The sequence below is a fragment of the Rhinopithecus roxellana genome, chromosome 12 (assembly GCF_007565055.1).
Source record: "Rhinopithecus roxellana isolate Shanxi Qingling chromosome 12, ASM756505v1, whole genome shotgun sequence".
Classification (NCBI taxonomy): Eukaryota; Metazoa; Chordata; class Mammalia; order Primates; family Cercopithecidae; genus Rhinopithecus; species Rhinopithecus roxellana.
Window position 1 is genome coordinate 104,726,957 of NC_044560.1, and position 22,652 is coordinate 104,749,608.

The following is a 22,652-nucleotide window of genomic DNA, read 5'->3' on the forward strand; positions in this document are numbered from 1 at the left end:
ACCGGGCGAACTACGGCTAGGGCGAGGGGCGGGGCTGGTGGGGGCGGGGCTTCTCGGGAGGCGGAGTCGGCTGGAAGGTCCTAAGGGGGCGTGGCAAGACCTTGGCGAGGCGGCCTGTAGACTGGGGGCAGGGGGCGGGGCGCGGGACCTACTAAGAGGGGCGTGGCTAGACCTTAGGGGGCGTGGCTTAGCCCCGGGAGCAGACGGAGACAGAATTCTGTGGCAGGGGCGACTTTAGAATCCTGGGGAGGAGCGAGAATGGAATCCCGGGGAGGAGCAGGCGTGGAATCCGGGGGGCGGGGTCAGAACGCCAGGAGGGGGCGGGGCCGGAGCCGGGGTCGACTCGGCTCGGGGGAGCAGCGGGTGGATCCTGTGACGTCAGCGGGTTCGAACCGCCGGAGCTGAGCGAGGGGCCGGGGGTGCCGAGCCGGGCGGGAGAGCTGGGCCGGGAGAGCAGAACAGGGAGGCTAGAGCGCGGCGGGAACCGGCCCGGAGCCGGAGCCGGAGCCCCACAGGCACCTACTCGCCCGCCCAGCCTATCGGCCCCCACAGAGTGGCCCGCGGGCCTCCAGCAGGGCCCAGTCCCCTCCCGGGCCCTCCATGGCCCGGGCCGTTGCCCTCCTGCCGTCGAGATCTCCGCCGACGCCGCTGCTGTGGCCGCTGCTGCTGCTGCTGCTCCGGAAAACCGGTGAGATGAGCGGACGGCCCCCTGTCCCCGCGCGGACCCCCTCCTCCCTTACCTTCCGAACTGGGGAAACCAAGCACCTTCCCCGCCCACCCCCGGCTCCCCGAGTCCCCTCTCGCGTGCCCCCTTCCTGACTGGCCTCCCCGACTCCGACCCCCTACATGTCCGATTCTCTCGAGGAGACTCTGACCCCTCCTCTCTGCATCTCTCGCACCACCACCCCCATCCTTCTTAATCCAACTGCCCATCCTACGCCGGCTTGTCTGTCCCCCTCCCCCTTTCTCGGATTCCCGCGCCGAAAGGGTTAAATCCGAGGAAGGCCTGGCGCCCCCTCCCCACCCCGCGCCGAGCAGTTCACCCGGATCTGGGTCTCTATCTCTTCTACCCGTCTCAGGAATGTGGGGAATGTTCCCCCCACCTCCCGCGGTAGGATCTGGAGGAAGAGGCGAGACCACCCCCTCCCCCATTTTTCCTTCTTCCCCGCTTGGGCGTCTGAGGCCCGGAGAGAACTGAGGACAAGGGGACCTGATTCGGGTCCCTTGGAGGGCGAAGGATAAGAGTTCTGGCGACTTGGGGGAAGGGCCTGAGCTCGGAGCTCCAACCCCGAACCTCAGGGAGTTGGAGGCTCTGACTCCGTGGACTCCAGAAAAATTAGGGGCCGGGGCTCCGTCTTCTGGGTCCCTGGTAGAATGGAGGCTAGGCGCTACGTCTAACTGGGATATAGGTAAAACTGGGGGCGAGAGAGGATCAAACTTGTAGATTCTGGATTTAATTGTGGGCAGGGGGCTTCGTCTTCTGGGTTCCCGGCAGAACTGGGGGGACAGGAGACTCAATCTCGTGGGCTTCAGACTTAATTGTGGGCAGAGGAACGTCTTCTGAGATCCAAATAGAAGTGCGAGCTGCTGGCCCCGTCTCTTGGGCTCCAGATATGATCAAGGGTTGAAGGCTCTGTCTTGAGGCTGGAGTCTCAGTCGCCTGAGTCCCGGATAGAACGGGAGGCCCCGAGTCCCAGAGGCTGCAAGCCCCCTCCCTTTCCCTGTGAATGGTCGAGGGCGACGGAGACGTCGCCGGGGAAGTTTTCCTGGTTTCACTCTCGCTGAGCCAGGGAGGGGCGGGGCGGGCGCTCCCGGCTCGGTGTTCCGGACTCCCCGGTTTCGGGACCTTATCTATCCTCTGGTGGCGCCTTTGTCCTCAGAGCCGTAGCAGGAGGTGGACGAGTGGAGCCGCCGCCCTTATCCCCCGTCCCTCCCATTGGGATGCCTTGGACCCCCTGGCGTCCTTCCATCCACCCCACTAGGGGAGGAGAGCGGCCCCCCTGGGGAGGGAGGGGCTGGGAGGGAACCCTTGAAAGAGGCGCTGGCCCCGCCCCTTGCAGGTGACCCGGCTGTGTATTCCCAGCGACAAACTCTGGGATGCTAGAGTTTCCCGAGGGTTTCCGCAGAAAAGAGCGCAGGGGGATCTTGGGGGAACCCCGGCCACCTCCCTGGCCTCATTTCCCCCACGATGGCTCTCACTGGCCTCCCAGCTTTGATCCAGAACTGGGGACTCCCCGTCAATCCCCTGCCTCTCCCTTCAGGCAGAAATAGAGAGGTGAGATCAGAACTGGCACCTCTGGGTGAATTCTCCGAACCCACCAGACCCTGAGCCTACTGTTGGCTTGGTGCATGATCTCACGCAAGGCTCCAGCTTGCCCTGGGAGACGGGTCCTGTTTGTTTCCATCTTACAGATGAGGAAACAGGCTCAGCAAAGGCAAGCGGCCTTCTCAAGGTCTCACAGCAGGTCCCCGGGAAGCCCGGCTCCAGTTCTTCAGCGCCCCTTACTGGGTGGGCTCCAGGAAGTACCTCTGAGTTTCCATTTCCTCCCTCGTAAAAAAACTGAGATAACAATCCTTTCCCTGCGGACCATCCGGAAGGCTCCAAGGCCCCACTGATTCCCTGTGAAAGCTCTCAGCACCTGGGGAAGGAGCTGTCGACCCCCTTCCTGACCACCCCCCACCCCAATCCTTCGCCTCTGCGGTCCACTGGCTGGCTGCCTGGCATGTGCTCACTCCAAATCTCTCTCTCCCCTCCTCCTCGCTGTTTTCCTCATTCCCTCACTTTCTTTCCCCCTCTTCATCTCTCTTCGTTTCTCACCCTCTCTTTCTCTATCCCTCTCCAAGCTCTTTCTCTCTTCCCCTCTCCCCATCTCTCTCTCTCCTCTCCATCCTTCTCTGTATACCTCTCTAGCTCCACTGCCTTCACCGCTTGGCCTCCTCAGGGAATGCGGGTGCACCACCTGGGCCCCCAGCTGGGCTGGCTCCCCTCCCCCAGCTTTCTTCCCTGCCCATCCATGTGTCCATGTCCGCCAGGCAGCCCCATGTAGTGGAGGGGGAGGGGAGCAGAGGGACGGCAGCCTGGCTGTCTCCTCTCATTAGGGAAGGGGGACTGGGCAGAGAAGTGGGGGGGTGGGTATATAGAGAGGCTGGAGCTACAAGGATGGTGACAGAGGCCAATAGAGGGAAGCGGTCAGACACAGATTTAGGAATGGGGTCAAAGACACATCTAGGAATGGAACCAGAGGATGGAGGGGAGGTGAAATACCATCACAGGATGAGGCAGAAAGACACTGGAATGGGACTGGGACAGAGGAGGGTGGGGGAAGAGAGATAGACATAGATACCAGATGAAGGCAGGGACAGCAAAAGGAAAGGGGTTTGGTGACAGGCAGGGAGCCCCAAAGACTCCAGCTGTGGAAGAGCAGAGGTGCTGTGACCCAGGGAGGTCAGTGTACAGGGGACCTCAAGGCCAGCGACATTTGTGGGCCACAGGGAGTGATGAACACAGGAGAGACAGGGAGCTGGGGACAAGGAGCTGGGCACATGGGCCAGCTCCTCCGCCCCTGCCTGGGATGCTGTTACATTTTTAATGTCCCAGCAATGCTGACAAATGGAGCAGGAGGGGGAGGAGAAGTGGGGACCCAGCGAGATGGGCCAGGCTGTGAGAAGGTGTGGGGAGACAGGGCACTGGAGACCCAGGAGGCAGGGAGACCCCATGGTCAGAGACAGAAACAGACACCCTTAGAGACGTAGACCAGAAGTCTTGGGAGAGGAGAGCCCCAGGAATCAAGGCAGAGAGCCAGGTTCCAGAGATAGGGAGACCCAGACGGAGAAAGAGACCAGAGATGTCAGACATACAGAGGAAAGAGGAAGAGAGTGACTAAGGGGGACGGGGTATCTTCTCAGGCTAATGAAAATGTTCTATAATTGCTCGAGTGATGGATGGCCAACTCTGAATATACAAAAGCCACTGAACTATACACTTTAAATGGGTAGATCGTATGGTATGGGAATAATGTCTCAATAAAGCCATTACAAAGAGACAAAGAATATGAGAGGCACAGAGCGGAGACCAGAGACTCTGGGAGACACAGATAAAAGTGACAGAGGCCAGGCACAGTGGCTCATACCAGTAATTCCAGCACTTTGGGAGGCTGACACAGGAGAATCCCTGAACCGAGTTCAAGGCTACGTGAGCCCTGATTGCACTACTGCACTCCAGCCTGGGTCACAGAGCAAGACGCTGTCTCAAAAAGAGACCCTGGGAATTCGAGACACAGAGGGACAGGGACCCTAAGAACTAGACACAGAGAGAGAGAGAAGAGACCCTGGAAGACACAGATAAGAGACAGCAGGGAGACCATTAAAAGACTTTCTTTTTTTTTTTTTTTTGAGACGAAGTCTCGCTCTGTCACCCAGGCTGGAGTGCAGTGGCCGGATCTCAGCTCACGCAAGCTCCGCCTCCCGGGTTCACGCCATTCTCCTGCCTCAGCCTCCGGAGTAGCTGGGACTACAGGCGCCCGCTACCTCGCCCGGCTAGTTTTTTGTATTTTTAGTAGAGACGGGGTTTCACCATGTTAGCCAGGATGGTTTCGATCTCCTGACCTCGTGATCCGCCCGCCTCGGCCTCCCAAAGTGCTGGGATTACAGGCTTGAGCCACCGTGCCCGGCCAGAGACGGGGTTTCATCATGTTAGCCAGGATGGTCTCGATCTCCTGATCTTGTGATCCGCCCGTCTCGGCCTCCCAAAGTGCTGGGGGGATTACAGGCTTGAGCCACTGCGCCCGGCCTAAAAGACTTTCAAGAAGCTGGGCACGGTGGCTCGCGCCTGTAACCCCAGCACTCTGGGAAGCCCAGGCAGGTGGATCACTTGAGCTCAGGAGTTTAAGACCAGCCTGGGCAACATGGCGAAACCCTGTCTCTGCAAAAAATTTAAAAATTAGCCAAAGGTGATGGTGTGCACCTATAGTCCCAGCTACTTGGAAGGCTGAAGTGGGAGGATCCGCATGAGCTAGGAAGGTTGAGGCTGCAGTGAGCTGAGATCACACCACTGTACTCCCCCCTGGGCAACAAAGCAAGATCCTGTCTCAAAAAACAAAACAAAACACACAGATTAGAGGCCAGGGGGCAGGTGCAGAAATCCAGGCGCAGATAGCCCTACATCCTGACTGCTGCAGCCGCTGCTCACCCCCCAAACCAGCTCCCGGATTTCCGCTGTGGGGGGTGGGCACTGTGATTAATGCAATTAATTAACTAACAAGGTGGCTGAGGCAGCAGCTGAGGCCAGTACTCAAAGCCTCTGGCCTTCAAGGGCCTGCTCTAGTCCCGACGCGCCTTGCCATAGGAGGGTGGGTCGCTGTGCTTTATAGATCTGTGGGGGAAGCCAGGCCCTGGGGAGCCAGCCAGGCAGGAGTCCAAGAGCCCAACTTCTCCTCCCATAGACCCAGGTGTCCAGCCTCAGGCCCCGCCTCCCTCAGACCTAGGAGCCCAGGTCCCAGCCCCTCCTCCCGCAGACCCAGGAGTCCACGCCCCCATCCCTCCTCCCTCAGACCCAGGAGTCCAGGCCCCCATCCCTCCTCCCCCAGACCCAGGAGTCCAGACCCCCATCCCTTCTCCCTCAGACCCAGGAGTCCAGGCCCCCATCCCTCCTCCCTCAGACCCAGGAGTCCAGGCCCCCATCCCTCCGCCCTCAGACCCAGGAGTCCAGGCCCCCAGCCCCTCCTCCCTCAGACCCAGGAGTCCAGGTCCCCATCCCCTCCTCTCTCAGACCCAGGAGTCTAGGCCCCCAACCCCTCCCTCAGACCCAGGAGTCCAGGCCCCCATCCCTCCACCTTCAGACCCAGGAGTCCAGACCCCCATCCCTCCTCCCTCAGAACCAGGAGTCCAGGCCCCATCCTTCCCACCTCAGACCCAGGAGTCCAGGCCTCCATCCTTCCTCCCTCAGACCCAGGAGTCCAGGCGCCCAGCCCCCTCCTTTCTCAGACCCAGGAATCCAAGCCCCCAGCCTCTCCTCCAGGGTTCCATAAGTCACTCTGCACCCTCCTCACTGTCTTGGCCTACCCACCTATGGATCTCAGGGTCTCAAGCTGTGTCTGTCCCCATAGTTCTCCCATGGGCTCACACCACGCCCTGGACAGCCTCCACTCTGCCACCACAGGAAGCCTGCAGGTGCAGTCCACAGGGAGAGGAAGTGTGTCTGGGGACCCAGCTCACACCTCATGAAGCTGTCACCAGTCTGGCTTGCCCAGTGACACTGAGGGAGGCTGGTGTTCCCATGGCCACAGTCCCCCAGCTATGGTGCTGGCCATGTCCTGGCCAAGTTCACGGCACAGCCCCTGCCTAGCAGTGTGCTGGACGGTGCGGGCTCACTTCAGGCCGGCCATCCTCCTGGCTGTATCTCCCTTGCCCCCACCTGACATGCAGAGCGTCTGGGCGGCGGCCCTCACCCCTGTCCCCCTTACCTCCATAGCCTGTCAGCCTCCAAGTCCCTACCCTCCCAGCTTCTCCCTGTCACCCTCACCGCCGGTCCCGCTCTACCATTCCAAGTTCTGAGTGTGTTTCTAATCTAGCCCTCCTCCATCCCCATAGCCCCTACCCTGATCCTGGCGCCTCTTCCCCCAGACCCCTGCCCCACTGAGGGCTCTTTTTCTTTTTTTTTGAGATGAGAGTCTCACTCTGTTGCCCAAGCTGGCAAGTGTCTCACTCTCTCACTCTGTCATCCAAGCTGGTACAGTGACACCATCTCAGCTCACTGCAACCTCCGCCTCCTGGGTTCAAGCGATTCTCGTGCCTCAGCCTCCCAAGTAGTTGGGATTACAGGTTGGTGTCACAGTGCCCAGCTAATTTTTGTATTTTTAGTAGAGACGGGCTTTTACTATGTTGCCCAGGCTGGTCTCCTGAGCTCAGGTGAGCCACTGCACCTGGCCTGTGAGGGTTTTTTCTTTCTTTCTTTCTTTCTTTCTTTTTTTTTTTTTTTGAGACATGGTAGCGGGCACCTGTAATCCCAGCTACTCAGGAGGCTGAGGCAGGAGACCAGACAGAGCAAGACTCTGTCTCAAAAAAAAGAAAAGAAAAAGAAAAAAAACACAGAAAAGACTTGAGCTTGTTTCCTGAGGGCTCTGTGCAGGGGAGGGCATGTTCTGCTGCCAGTGGGATCCCTCTGGCTGTGCATAGGAACAGACCACAAGGACAACTGCAGTCCTCCAGGTGGGAAGTGGCAGTGGATTAGACTAGGGCAGGGACTGGGGAGGCATCAGGGGTGGTCTAAATAGATAAATTTCAAAAAAAGGAGGTGTCAGGGATTCCTGATAGATTGATTGTGATCTATCACAAGTCCGTTTTGTGTGAGACAGAAAGAGGTGAAAATGCCTTAAAAATAGACTGTAGGCAGGACGCGGTGGCTCACGCCTGTAATCCAAGCACTTTGGGAGGCCAAGGCAAGAGGAATTGCTTGAGTCCAGGAGTTTGAGAACAGCCTGGGCAAGAAACAGTGAAACCCCCATTCTACAAAATAGATTTTTGTTTAATTAGTCAAGTATGGTGGTGCCCGCCTGTAGTCCCAACTACTCAGAAGGCTGAGGTGGGAGGATTGCTTGAGCCCAGGAGGTTGAGGCTTCAGCAAGCTGGGATCACACCACTGCACTCCACCCTGAGCAACGAGTGAGATCCTATCTTAAAAAAAAAAAAAAAAAAAAAAAAAGGACTGTTAACCCCACAGGGCCTGAACTATCCTGTTCATTCATTTGGAATTAGAAGCTCAGAATGGGGAACTTACAGCAATAGGAATTTTTTTTTTTTTTTTTTTTTTTGAGACGGAATCTTGCTCTGTCACCCAGGCAGTGGCGCGATCTCAGCTCACTGCAAGCTCTGCCTCCCGGGTTCACACCATTCTCCTACCTCAGCCTCCCAAGTAGCTGGGACTATAGGTGCCCGCCACCACACCCGGCTAATTTTTGTATTTTTAATAGAGATGGGTTTGCACCTTGTTAGCCAGGATGGTCTCAATCTCCTGACCTTGTGATCCACCCGCCTCGACCTGCCAAAGTGCTGGGATTACAGGCATGAGTCACTGCACCCAGCCCTTTTTTTTTTTTTTTTTTTTTTTTTTGAGACGGAGTCGCCCTCTGTCCCCCAGGCTGGAGTGCAGTGCCGTAATCTCAGCTCAATACAGCCTCCGCCTGCTAGGTTCAAGTAATTCTCCTGCCTCAGCCTCCTGAATAGCTGGGATTACGGGGGCCCGCCACCACGCCCGGCTAATTTTTGTATTTTTAGTAGATTTTTTGTATTTTAGTTTCACCATGTTGGTCAGGCTGTTCTCAAACTCCTGACCTTAGGTGATCTGCCCGCCTTGGCCTCCCAAAGTGCTGGGATTACAGGCGTGAGCCATTGCACCTGGCAGCAATGGGATTTTAGAGCCTCATTCATTCATTCATTCATTCAGCAAATATTGAACATCTACTAGGTACCAATCTCTCTTGCAGATGCTGAGGGTACGTACAGGTGTGAGCAAAACAGACAGAAGATCCCTGCCCTTGTGGCACTGGCAGTCGGTTTCCAGGAGGATGTGACATATCTAGTGTGTGAGATGGTGAGAAGCACTATGCAGACAGAACGTAACAGGGCGAAAGGGCGGAAGAGCAGCCAGCCAGGGAGGGAGAGGAGGTGGCAGCTGAGGTGGAGTATCTGGGGGTAAAAGAACCCTCCAAGGAGTGTGCCCCACAAGAAGTTAAAAGTGGTGGGTTTGTTTGAGACAGGGTCCTCACTCTGTCACCCAGGCTGCAGTGCAGTGGCCCATTCTCGGCTCACTGCAACCTCCACCTCCTGAGTTCAAGCGACTCTTCCTAAAGTAGCTGGAATTATAGGCATGCAGCTAATTTTTGTATATTTAGTAGAGACAGGGTTTCACCATGTCGGCCAGGCTGGTCTCGAACTCCTGGCCTCAAGTGATCCACCCACCTTGATTTCCCAAAGTTCTGGGATTACAGGCATGAGCCACCGCCCCCAGCCTAAAGTGGTTTTTTTGTTTTAATCCTCCAAAGCCAGTAGTGCTTAGATGCCATTCATTAACTTTGCAGTGTTTATTGAGCACCTACTATGTGCTAGGCCCTGTTGTAGGTGCTGGGGATACAGTAGGGGATAGCACAGACAAACCTCGGGGCTGGAGAGGGCAGACCCTCTAGCACCCAGGACCTGTTTGTTGAGTAACTATTTGTTTTTTGGATTTGACCTATAAGATGTGAAAGAATGGCCAGTTTCTTCCAGGTTCTGCCTTTTCCTGATCCCTGCCTCTTTCCCTACTACCAAATCCCTTCCATTTTAAAATTTTAAATCCTGGTGAGGCACAGTGGCTCACGCCTGTAATCCCAGCACTTTGGGAGGCTAAGGTGGGCGGATCACCTGAGGTCAGGAGTTCAAGGCCAGCCTGGCCAAGATGGTGAAACCCCATCTCTACTCAAAATACAAAAATTAACCGAGTGTGGTGACACACGCCTGTAATCCCAGCTACTTGGGAGGTTGAGGCAGAATTGCTTCAACCCGGGAGGCAGAGGTTGCAGTGAGCCAAGATGGTGCCACTGCGCTCTGGCCTGGGTGATACAGCGAGATAGACTCTGTCTCAAAAAAATAAAATCCTAAGACCTGTTATCTTCCTCCCCAACACTCAGTCTCAGTCTTAACCTCTTGTTCTTTTCACTGCCACCTTTTTTGTGTCATTTTGCTGTCTGGTCATCTATTTCTGCTCAGCCCACCACCTTCCCCTCAGGCCTCTTTGGAAGAAGTGAAGTCATTCTCCATTTGAAGAACCCTCAACGGCTCCCACTTACCGCAAAGAGGAAGCTAACCTCCTCGACCCCAGCCTACTTTGCTGTCTCTGCAGTTCACACAGGCCCAAATGGCTTTCCTTGACCCTCATGGAGTGGCCTTCCCTGCTTGCCCAACTAGGAAGGGGCCAGAGCCCTTAACCACCCTGATCCCAACCTCAGTGTCTTTGGGGGCCAGGCGGGTGATAAGTTGCAGCACCTGGGTGATAACTCTGCCTCAACCTCCCGAGTAGCTGGGATTACAGGTGTGTGTCACCACACCCAGTTACTTTTTGTATTTTGAGTAGAGCCGGAAGGGAGTGCCCTGTGGGAGGGGGGGTGTCCTTCCTCAGCCCCAGCCAGCTGTTGCTCCCAGGAGCCACGTATCCGGACTTCTGTCTGGAGCTTTAGACAGCAATCTCCAGGCCTTCTGTGTGGGCCACTACTTCCCATCTGAAATAACACTCTGTGGGCCAAAGCAAACATGTGCCACAGCCAGATCTGGCCTGCAACAGGAGGCTGACCGCCACTGCTCTGCTCACCTGGGCCAAGCCCCGTGAAGATCCCCCTTGGACAAGTCCTTCCATGGAACTGTCACAGGGACCCTGGAGGGAGGCTGAAACATCCCCATTTTATAGATGGAGGAAGTTAGGCTTAGAAACAAGGTTGCCCGCTGGAAAGGGTGTCAGCCTTAAATAATGAGATTCAGAAAATATGATTAAGTACACAGTTTATTGAAGCCTAAAGCTTGAGGATGGCCACCCGGGAGTGTGGATTCAAGTTGCTCCAAATAAACCCTTTGACTAGCTGTAATTACGAGTGGACTTTTTTCTTTGTGAGACAGGGTCTCACTCTGTCACTCAGTCTGGAGTGCAGTGTGTGATCATGGCTCACTGCAGCATCAGTTTCTCAGGCTCCCGGCCTTGAGTGATCCTCCTGCCACAGCCTCCCTAGTAGCTGGGACTACAGGCCCTAGCCACCTTGCCCAGCTGTTTTTTTTTGAGATGGAGTCTCGCTCTGTTGCCCAGGCTGGAGTGCAGTGGCACAATCTCTGCTCACTGCAAACTCCGCCTCCCAGGTTCAAGCGATCCTTCTGCCTCAGCCCCCTAATAGCTGGTGTTATAGGCATGTGCCACCATGCTCGGCTAATGTTTATATTTTTAGTAGAGAGGGGATTTCACCATGTTGGCCAGGCTGGTCTCAAACCCCTGACCTCAGGCAATCTGCCTGCCTCGGCCTCCCAAAGTGCTGGGATTACAGGCATGAGCCACCACACCCAGCCTGCAAGTGGATTTTTAAGGACCAAAGAAGAGAGAGTTCCTAAATTGTTAACCAAGAATTTACATTAAAATAGTATAAGGTATCTGCAGGTCTGGATCTGAAAAAAAGATAACAGGAGGTATTGATTGGCTATTGTATCACAAATTCCAGGAAAGAGAAGCTAATGGGGAAGGCAGCTGGACAGGAACCACTGCCCCGGGCATGGGTGGAGGAGGTGTGTGACCAAAGTCCCCTACTGACTGTACAGTCTCCCTGGGCCTGATACATTTCGCATAGTTCAGACTGATCTGAGCTATTTTTCTTTTCTCAAGGTGGGTGGGGGTGGGCCCCTCTGGACTGGAAAAGCCTCATTTTTCCCCCAAGTGACACACCTGAGTTTGTTTGAGTTGTGGGACTTCTGTGGAGATGATGTATTTATGTCACACTTCGGTCTTTGCTGATGGCTTTTTCTTTTTTAATTATCTTTTTTTAATTTAAATTTTTTCTTTTAAGGTAGGCAGGGTCTCATTCTATTGCCCACGCTGGAGTGCAGTGGTGAGGTCTCTGGGTTCAAGCGATTCCCCTTCCTCAGCCTCCCGAGTAGCTGGGCATACAGGGGCCCGCCACCACGTCCCGCTAATTTTTGTATTTTTGGTATAGACGGGGCTTCACCATGTTGGCCAGGCTGGTCTTGAACTCTTGCCCTCAGGTGATCCGCCTACCTCGGCCTCCCAAAGTGCTGGGATTACAGGCATGAGCCACAGTGCCTGGCCTTTTTTTCTTTTCTTTCTTTCTTTCCTTTCTTTCCTTTCTTTCCTTTCTTTCCTTTCTTTCCTTCTTTCCTTCTTTCTTTCTTTCTTTCTTTCTTTTTCTTTTTCGAGACCGAGTCTCGCTCTGTTGCCCAGGCTGGAGTGCAGTGGCATGATCTCAGCTCACTGCAACCTCCACCTCCCGGGTTCAAGCGATTCTCCCACCTTAGCCTCCTGAGTAGCTGGGATTACAGGTGCCTGCCACCACGCCCAGCTGATTTTTGTATTTTTAGTAGAAATGGGGTTTTGCCGTGTTGGCCAGTCTGGTCTCGAACTCCTGGCCCCAAGTGAGCCTCCTGCCTCGGCCTCCCAAAGTGCTGGGATTACAGGGGTGAGCCACCACACCTGGCCTTATTTTATTTTTAATTTCCTTTCTTGTATTGCTATAATTCACTGATGACTTCTTACCCAAAGATCCTCGGCCTATCCCCACCCAAGGGGACTGCCTTCCACCAGCGACTGCTCATTAGGTTTACTCATTAGGGTGGTCTTCCCTGGGGTTCCTGTGTGTGTGATGCCAGGGCCTTTGCACTGCTTCCATGGCCCATCTCCCTCAGACAGAGCTGGGCAGTGGCGCTGGCCCTCGAAATGAGTCTTGTGCCCTGGGCCTTTCCTGGCCTGGAGGCTGAGTGCCAAGGCCACCTGTAATTAAACTGAGCTCCCTGTGTTTTCTCAGCAAGCACTGATCTCTCATTTCCTGGGGCCCTATGCTGAGTGTTCCACAGCTATTCTTTAATCTTTATAACAGCCCTTGGGACACAGGCACTATTATTAACCTCATTTTACAGCTGTGGAAACTGAGGCACAGAGACGTTAAGTGACCTGCACAAGATCGCAGAGCCAGGATTCAAACCCATGAACTGTGGGCCACTCAGTCGCCATGCTGTACTGCCGTGCAGAGCAGAGGAAGATTTGTTCTTGTTCTTGTTTATATTAAAAGTGAGAAAACATGGGCCACACGCAGTGGCTCACATAGGCGGGCGCATCACAAGGTCAGGAGATAGAGACCATCCTGGCTAACACGGTGAAACCCCGTCTCTACTAAAAATACAAAAACTTAGCCGGGCGTGGTGGCCAGCACCTGTAGTCCCAGCTACTCAGGAGGCTGAGGCAGGAGAATGGCGCGAACTCGCGAGGCGGAGCTTGCAGTGAGCCTAGATGGCGCCACAGCACTCCAGCCTGGGCGACAGAGCGAGACTGTGTCTCAAAAAAAAAAAAAAAAAAAATTGGCCGGGCACGGTGGCTCAAGCCTGTAATCCCAGCACTTTGGGAGGCCTAGACGGGCGGATCTCAAGGTCAGGAGATCCAGACCATCCTGGCTAACACGGTGAAACCCCGTCTCTACTAAAAAATACAAAAAACTAGCCGGGCGAGGTGGCGGGCGCCTGTAGTCCCAGCTACTCGGGAGGCTGAGGCAGGAGAATGGCGTAAAGCTGGGAGGCGGAGCTTGCAGTGAGCTGAGATCCGGCCACTGCACTCCAGCCTGGGCGACAGAGCGAAACTCCGTCTCAAAAAAAAAGAAAACTTGAACTCGCATGATCCCAACAGCTTTATTCATCAGAGCCAAAAAGTCGAAACAACCTAAATGCCCATCAGCGGCTGAATGGATAAACAAAATGTGGTCCGTCCGTGCAGTGGAATATTATTGAGCCTTAAAGAAGAGTGAAGCGCCAACACGTGTTATAGATGGATGAACCTGGAAAACAGGATGCCAAGTGAAAGAAGCCAGACACAAAGGCTACATAGTCTATTACATGAAATGTCCAGAACAGGTACATCTACAGAGACAGAAAGTCAATTCGTGGCTGGGGGAATGGGAAGTGACTGCTTAATGGGTAAAGGGGTTACTTATGGGAATTAGAAAAATGCCCAGGCCAGGTGCAGTGGCTCATGCTCATAATCCTAACAATCTGGGAGGCCAAGGCAGGTGGATCGCTTGAGCTCAGGAGTTTAAGACCAGCCTAAGCAACATGGTGAATCCCCATCTCTACAAAAAATACAAAATTAGCCGGGTTTGGTGGCTCGCACCTGTAGTCTCAGCTACTTGGGAGGCTGAGGTGGGGGGATCACTTCAGCTCCAGAGACAGAGTTTGCAGTGAGCAGAAATCATACCATTGCCCACCAGCCTGGACGGAGTGAGATCCTGTCTCAAAAAATCATACCCTAAAACTGATTATAGTAACAGATGTAAAACTCCAAATATACTTAAAGCCACTGAATTGTACTGTATTTTTTTTTATTTAAAAAATTATTTCTTTTTTTCTTTTTTTGAGACAGAGTCTCGCTTTGTCATCCAAGCTGGAGTGCAGTGGCGTGATCTCGGCTCACTGCAACCTCCGCCTCCTGGGGTCAAGTGAACACGTCTGGCTAATTTTTATATTTTTAGTAGGGACAGGGTTTCATCATGTTGGCCAGGCTGGTCTTGAACTCCTGACCTCAAGTGGCCCTTGAGCAAATGCATGTTCGGTCTCCCAAAGTGCTGGAATTACAGATGTGAACCACTGCACCCAGCCTTAATTGTATACCTTAAATGGGTGAATTGTGTAGTGTAAGAAAAAAAAAAAACCTATGTAAAAAATGAGCAAAGGACCCGAAGAGACATTTTTCTAAAGAAGACATACAGGCAGCCAACAAACATATGAAAAAATGCTCAACATCACTAATCATCAGAGAAATGTAAATTTAAACCACAATGAGGTGCCATCTCACCCCAGTCAGAATGTCTGTTACTAAAAAGTCTAAAAACAACAGATGCTGGCGAGGTTTCGGAGTAAAGGGACCACTTACCCACTGTTGATGGGAATGTAAATTAGTACAGCCTGTATGGAAAACAGCATGGAGATTTCTCAAAGAACTAAAAATAGAACTACCATTCAGTCCAGGATTCCACTGAGTATCCTCCCAAAGGAAAAGACATCATTTTATCCAAAAGACACCTGCACTTGTATGTTTATTGCAGCACTGTTCACAATAGCAAAGATATGGAATCAACCTAAGTGTCCATGGATGAATGGAGGATAAAGAAAATGTGGTCTATATCTACAAAAATTTCATCATGAAATTGCCAAAAGTAATGCAGCAAAAGCAAACATTGACAAATGGGATCTAATTAAACCAAAGAGCTTCTGCACAGCCAAAGAAACTATCCTCAGAGTGAACAGACAACCTACAGAGTGGGAGAACATTTTTGCAATCTATCAATCTGACAAAAGTCTAACATCCAGAGGCTATAAGGAACTTAAATTTACAGGGAAAAAAACCTTAAAAAGTGGACAAAGGACATGAACAGACACTTCTCAAAAGAAGACATTCATGTAACCAACGAACATATGAAAAAAAAGCTCAACATCACTGATGATTGAGAAATGCAAATCAAAACAACAATGAGATACCATCTCACACCAGTCAGAATGGCCATTATTAGAAAGTCAAGAAACAGCCAAGCGCAGTGGCTCACTCTTTTAATCCCAGCACTTTGGGAGGCTGAGGCAGGTGGATCACGAGGTCAGGAGTTCGAGACCAGCCTGGCCAACACAGTGAAACCCCGTCTTTACAATAAATACAAAAATTAGCTGGGTGTGGTGGCAGGTACATGTAATCCCAGCTACTCTGGAGGCTGAGGCAGGAGAATCACTTGAACCCAGGAGGTAGAGGTTGCAGTGAGCTTAGATCGTGCCACTGCACTCCAGCCCGGGCAACAGAGTTAGACTCTGTCTCAAAGAAAGTCAAGAGGCTGGGCGTGGTGGCTCACACCTGTAATATCAGCACTTTGGGAGGCCGAGGCGGGCGGATCACAAGGTCAGGAGATCGAGACGATCCTGGCTAACAAGGTGAAACCCTGTCTCTACTAAAAATACAAAAAATTAGCCGGGCATGGTGGCGAGCACCTGTAGTCCCAGCTACTCAGAAGGCTGAGGCAGGAGAATGGTGTGAACCCAGGAGCCAGAGCTTGCAGTGAGCCAAGATTGTGCCACTGCACTCCATCCAGCCTGGAGGACAGAGTGAGACTCTGTCTTAAAAAAAAAAAAAAGTCAAGAAACAATAGATGCAGGCAAGGCTGTGGAGAAATAGGAATGCTTTTACACTGTTATTGGGAATGTAAATTAGTTGAACCATTATGAAGACGGTATGACGATTCCTCAAAGATCTAAAACCAGAAATACCATTTGACCTAGCAATCCCTTACTGGGTATATACCCAAAAGAATGTAAGTCGTTATATTACAAAGATACATGCATGTGTATGTTCACTGCAGGACTATTCATAATAGCAAAGACATGGACTCAATCCAAATGCCCATCATGGATAGACTGGATAAAGAAAATGTACATATACACCGTGGAATACTACACAGCCATAAAAAGGAACAGGATCATGTCCTTTGCAGGGACATGGATGGCGCTGGAAGCCATTATCCTTAGCAAACTAACATAGGAACAGAAAACCAACCACCACATGTTCTCACTTATAAATGGGAGCTGCACAATGAGAACACATGGACATGGGGAGGGGAACAGCACACACTGGGCCTGTTGTGGCGGGGTTGTGGGGGTGGGTAGGGAAAGGGAGACCATTAGGAAAAATAGCAAATGCATGTTCGGCTTACTACCTAGGTGATGGGTTGATAGGTGCAGCAAACCACCATGGCACATGTTTACCTATGTAAGAAACCTGCACATCCTGCACATGTACCCTGGAACTTACAGTAAAAAAAAAAGAAAATGTGGTACATATCTACCATGGAATAGTACACAGCCATAAAAAAGGATGGAATCATGTCTTTTGCACCAACACGGATGGAACTGGAGGCCATTATCCTAAGTGAAACAGAAAGTCAAATACCACATATTCTCACTTATAAGTGGAAGCTAAACAGCAGATATACATGGACACAAAGATTGGAATAATGGACAGTGGAGACTACAAAAGGTGGGAGGGAGGGAAAGGAGTGAGGGTTGAAAAATTAACAAATTAACTATTGGAGGCTGGGCACTGTGGCGCACGCCTATAATCCCAGCACTTTTGGGAGGCTGAGACAGGTGGATCACGAGGTCAGGCGTTCAAGGCCAGCCTGGCCAACATAATGAAACCCCATCTCTATTAAAAATATAAAAAAATTAGCCGGACGTGGTAGCATGTGCCTGTAATCCCAGCTACTTGGGAGGCTGAGGCAGGAGAATCGCTTGAAGTTGGAAGGTGGAGGTTGCAGTGAGCCAAGATCACACCACTGCACTCCAGCCCAGGCAACAGTGTAAGACTCCGTCTCAAAGAAAAGAAAAATTAACTGTTGGAGGTCAGGTGCGTTGGTGCATGCCTATAATCCCAGCACTGTGGGAGGATCAGGCAGGCTGCTTGCTTTGAGTTCAGGAGTTTGAGACCAGACTGGGCAACATGGCAAAACCCTGTCTCTACAAAATCAAAAATTAGCCGGGCATTGGTGGGGCACGCCTGCAGTCCCAGCCACTCAGGTTGCAGTGAGCCAAGATCGTGCCACTGTACTTCAGCCTGGGAGACAGAGTGAGACCCTGTAAAAAGAAAAAGAAAAATTAACTGTTGGGTACAATGTTTGCTATTCAGGTGATGGATACGCTAAAAGCCCAGACTTCACCTCAATGCAATATATGTATGTAAGAATCCGGCACTCGCACCTGCTAAAAATATAATACTTTTAAAATTTTTATTTTAATAAAAAATAGAAACTTAAGGCCAAGGGGGTACGGATCACCTGAGGTCAGGAGTTCAAGACCAGTCTGGCCAACACGGTGAAACCCTGTCTCTACTAAAAATACAAAAATTAGCTGGACATGGTGGCGGGCGCCTGTAATCCCAGCTACTTGGGAGGCTGAGGCACAAGAATCCCTTGAACCGGGGATGGAGGTTACAGTGACCAAGATTGCACGACTGCACTCCAGGGTGGGCAACACAGCCAGACTCGGTCTCAAAAAAAAAAGGAACTTGGGAAAAAATACTATATAGGGAGGGCTGTAGGTTTCATAGGAAGGTGAGAGAAAGTATATTACTGAGCGGGGTGATGAAGATTATACTCAGCCTTTAAATGTTTTAAAATGTATTGTATGAAAAAATTTTTTAATTGATTTATTTTCAGATGATTCCCTCCACTCAAAAAAAAAAACATTTTATGAAAATTTTGGAGTGGGCCGGGTGCAGTGGCTCACACCTATAATCCCAGCACTTTGGGAGGCTGAGGTGGGAGGATCACTTGAGTCCAGGAGTTCAACACCAGCCTGGGCAACATAGCGAGACATTGTCTCTACCAAAAAAAAAAATTACAAATTAGCCAGGTGTGGTGGTGCACGCCTATAGTCCCAGCCTGAACCTGGGAGGTTGAGGCTGCAGTGAGCTGAGTTACCCACTGCATTCCAGCCTGGGTGAAAGTGAGACCCTGTCTGAGGAAAACAAAATTTAGTTTAAAGAAAATAAAACATTTATTTATTTATTTATTTAATTTTAAAGGCAGGGTCTCACTCTATTGCCCAGGCTGGTCTTGAACTCTTAGGCTCAAGCATTCCTCCCACCTTGGCCTCCAAAAGTGCTGAGATTAAAGTCTTGAGCCACCACCCTGGCCATCATGTCAACTTTTTTTTTTTTTTTTTTTTTTTTTTGAGACAGAATCTCGCTCTGTCGCCCAGGCTGGAGTGCAGTGGTACGATCTCGGCTCACTGCAAGCTCCGCCTCCCGGGTTCACGCCATTCTCCTGCCTCAGCCTCCCGAGTAGCTGGGATTGCAGGCGCCTGCCACCACGCCCGGCTAATTTCTTGTATTTTTTTAGTAGAGACGGGGTTTCACTGTGTTAGCCAGGATGGCCTTGATCTCCCGACCTCGTGATCCGCCCGCCTCGGCCTCCCAAAGTGCTGGGATTACAGTCGTGAGCCACTGTGCCCGGCCCATGTCAACTTTTAAGCATACAAGTGTAGGTAAGAAGAATGGCCTCGTGGCTGGGCACGGTGGCTCACGCCTGTAATCCCAGCACTTTGGGAGGCTGAGGCAAGCAGATCACGAGGTCGGGAGATTGAGACCATCCTGGCTAACACGGCGAAACCCCGTCTCTACTAAAAATACAAAAAAGAAAAAAACTAGCCAGGCATGGTGGCAGGTGCCTGTAGTCCCAGCTACTTGGGAGGCTGAAACAGGAGAATGGCGTGAACTCGGGAGGCGGAGCTTGCAGTGAGCTGAGATCACACCACTGCACTCCAGCCTGGGCGACAGAGCAAGACTCTGTCTCAAAAAGAAAAAAAGAATGGCCTGGAGCCTCTCTCACCCTCCCCACCTAGACCCCCTTGACAATGGGTGACATATTTTGTTTTTTGCTGAACCATTTAGGAGTAACTTGAAATCATGACATTGCGACTTCATATCTTCTGGGAAAAATAGTGTGCATAGCCACAGTTTAATTGTCAACACCTAGCAATATGAACAGCAATTCCAAAATCATATGTAATATGACTTCATAGTACGTGTTATAGTAATATAATAGAATAGTCATCTTAGTCTTCCCTAAAATGTCTTTTCCAGGTGACTTTTTCAGAATCAGGATGCTGCAAAGCTGCCTACATTACATATGGAGCCTGCATTTCCCGTGGGGCCCCCTTTGTGGTGGCCCTGCCTGGTGGTGTCTGGGTCCCTCCCCCACCCAACTTCTTCACTCTCTGTCCTCTCTGCCCAGGAGCCCAGGATGTGCGAGTTCAAGTACTACCCGAGGTGCGAGGCCAGCTCGGGGGCACCGTGGAGCTGCCGTGCCACCTGCTGCCACCTGTTCCTGGACTGTACATCTCCCTGGTGACCTGGCAGCGCCCAGATGCACCTACAAACCACCAGAATGTGGCCGCCTTCCACCCTAAGATGGGTCCCAGCTTCCCCAGCCCAAAGCCCGGCAGCGAGCGGCTGTCCTTCGTCTCTGCCAAGCAGAGCACTGGGCAAGACACAGAGGCAGAGCTCCAGGACGCCACGCTAGCCCTCCGCGGGCTCACGGTGGAGGACGAAGGCAACTACACCTGCGAGTTTGCCACCTTCCCCAAGGGGTCCGTCCGAGGGATGACCTGGCTCAGAGTCATAGGTGAGCAGGGTAAGGGCGGGAGGCAAGGAGGTAGGCGGGAGGCAAGGAGGTGGGAGGGCCGCGGTGTGGAAGTATCCCCTTGCGGGTCAGTTCCTCTCTTGGCTTCAGCTGTGAGGTTCACATTCTCTGTGAGTTTCCATCCATCAGCAAATGTTCATTAAGCACCTACCACGTGCCAGATGCTTTTCTGTGTGCTGAGGATGCAGCAGGCAACCAGGCATTCTTGGAAAAAAGCAAAAAAATAAGTATTGGCTGGATGCTGTGGCCCACCCCTGTAATCCCAGCACTTTGGAAGGCCGAGATGGGCAGATCGCCTGAGGTCAGGAGTTCAAGACCAGCCTGGCCAACATGGTGAAACCCTGTCTCTACGAAAAATACAAAAATTAGTGGGGTGTGATGGCCCACGCCTATAATCCCAGCTACTCAGGAGGCTGAGTCAGGAGAATCGCTTGAACCCAGGAGGCAGAAGTTGCAGTGAGCCGAGAGTGTGCCACTGCACTCCAATCTGGGTGACAGAGCAAGACTCAATCTAAAAAAAAAAAAAAAAAAGTATTGAGGTTGGGCATGGTGGCTCACGCCTATAATCCAAGCACTTTGGGAGGCCGAGGCAGGTAGATTGAGCCCATGATGGTGCACAGATGTGGCCCCAGCTACTTGGGAAGCTGAGGTGGGAGGATCGCTTGAGACCAAGAATTTGAGGCTGCGGTGAGCTGTGATCATGCCACTACACTCCAGGCTGGGTGACAGAGTGCGACCCTATCTCTAATAAATAAATAAAAGAGTAAGGCAGTTAAAGGGGCTGTGGAAGTTGGAGGGGGCCAAGTTGGAATTCTAGCTAAGGAGGTCTGGGGATATTTAGGTAGAAACTAGGAGAGGAGGAGCCCTGTGGGTATCTAAGGGAAGAGCGTTCCAGGCAGAGGGAACGGCAAGTACAAAGGCCCTGAGACAGGAATACCTGGAGTATTTGAGGGCCAGGAAGGAAGTCAGTGTGGCTGGAGGCATATGAGTGGGGGAAAGTAGGAAGCAACAAAGTCAAGGAGAGGATGGGGATAGGTTGTCAAAAGCCTTGTGAACTGTGAGAAGGCTTTGGCTTTTGCCCAGGGAGGACAAGAGCTGTAGTAAGCTGTAGATAAGCTCTGTTCTTAGTAGCAGAGAGGTTTGATCTGGCTTGGGTTCTCAGCAGCTCCTCCTGGCTGTGTTGGGAGGGGAAAGGATGGGAGCTGCAAAACCACAGGGTAAGGCAACTGCAAATGTCCAGGCCGGGCTGGATGCTGTGGCTCACGCCCATAACCCCAGCACTCAGGGAGGCAGAGGTGGGAGGATCCCTTGAGCCTAGTAATTTGAGACCATCCTAGGCAACATAGTAAGACTCTTGCCTCAACGACAAAAAAAATTTTTTTTTTTGAGACGGAGGTTCGCTCTTGTTGCCCAGGCTGGAGTGGAGTGGCGTGATCTCAGCTCACGGCAACCTTCGCCTCCCAGGTTCAAGCAATTCTCCCGCCTCAGCCTCCTGAGTAGCTGGGATTACAGGCTCCCACCACCACGCCTGGCTAATTTTTTTTGTATTTTTAGGAGAGATGGGGTTTCGCCTTGTTGGCCAGGCTGGTCTTGAACTCCTGACCTCAGGTGATCCGTCCACCTGGGCCTCTCAAAGTGCTGGGATTACAGGCGTGAGCCACTGCTTCCGCCCAGGGGAAAAAAAAATTGTTTTAATTAACCAGGCTCAGTGACTCACGCCTGTAATTTCAGTTACTCAAGAGGCTGAGGTGGGAGGATCACCTGAGCCCAGGAGGTTGAGGCTGCAGGGAACTGATTGTGCTACTACACTTAATCCTGGACAACAGAACAAGACCCTGTGTTAAAACAAGTCCAGTCCAGGCGGGAAGTAATGGTTTAGAAGTAGGGGACACCTTGGCCTCATTGAGATAGGATGTGCAGGGAAGGTGTCTTAATCAAGTCTGGAGTCTGAGAAGGAGCCCACCTTCGGGCACAGCAGAGGGGCACAGGCACAAAAAGCTGGGAAGTAGGCGTGAGCTGGGAGCTGGGCATGTTCCAGGAATGGAAAGGGGGCTGGTGAGGATAGGCAAGGGCTTGAGTGACCTTCAGTGGGGCCACATTACACGGGCTTCACAGGTGGAGGCAAGGAGGCTGGACTACGCTACGCCCTCAGTATGGTTAAGAGCCATGGGAGGTGTCAAGCCACAGGAGAGATCTGGTCAGACGTTTGAGGTTGGAAAAAATGACTGGCATCTGTGTGAGGAGCGATTGGAGGAGTGGACAGAGGTAGAAGGGAGCTGGGAAGAGAGGCAGGAGGAGGCATTGCTGAGAAGATGGATGAGGCAGTGGGGGCAGAGGGAAGCGGGCGGCATAGAGAGGTGTTTTTAGGAGATAGTAGGTGCTGGGCTCGCCCGTGGATTGAGGGGGAAGCAGGATCAGAGAGGAGTCCCAGGCCTGGCGCGGCGGCTCACGCCTGTAATCCCAGCACTTTGGGAGGCCAACGCGGGCAGATAGCTTTGAGGTCAGGAGTTTGAGACCACTCTGGGCAACATGGTGAGGCCCCATCTCTACAAAAAAAAATAATTAGCCAGGCATGGTGGCCCGCACCTGTAGTCCCAGCTACTCAAGAGGCTGAGGTGGGAGGATCACTTGATCCTGGGAAGCAGAGATTGCAAGTGAGCCAAGATTGCACCACTGCACTCCAGCGCAAGACCC

At 52.4% G+C, this 22,652-nt stretch overlaps 1 protein-coding gene across 1 annotated transcript in view; it reads left to right on the forward strand.

Annotated features, from left to right (window-relative positions):
• The first annotated feature begins 217 nt into the window (after positions 1-217).
• NECTIN2 (nectin cell adhesion molecule 2) overlaps positions 218-22,652 on the forward strand; it is a 23,476-nt gene continuing 1,041 nt past the window's right edge. The window contains exons 1-2 of the mRNA XM_030942345.1: positions 218-688; positions 19,551-19,940. Of these exons, the coding sequence (XP_030798205.1) occupies positions 601-688; positions 19,551-19,940 (478 nt within the window). The 5' untranslated portion in view covers positions 218-600. The remainder of the gene's footprint in view (positions 689-19,550; positions 19,941-22,652) is intronic.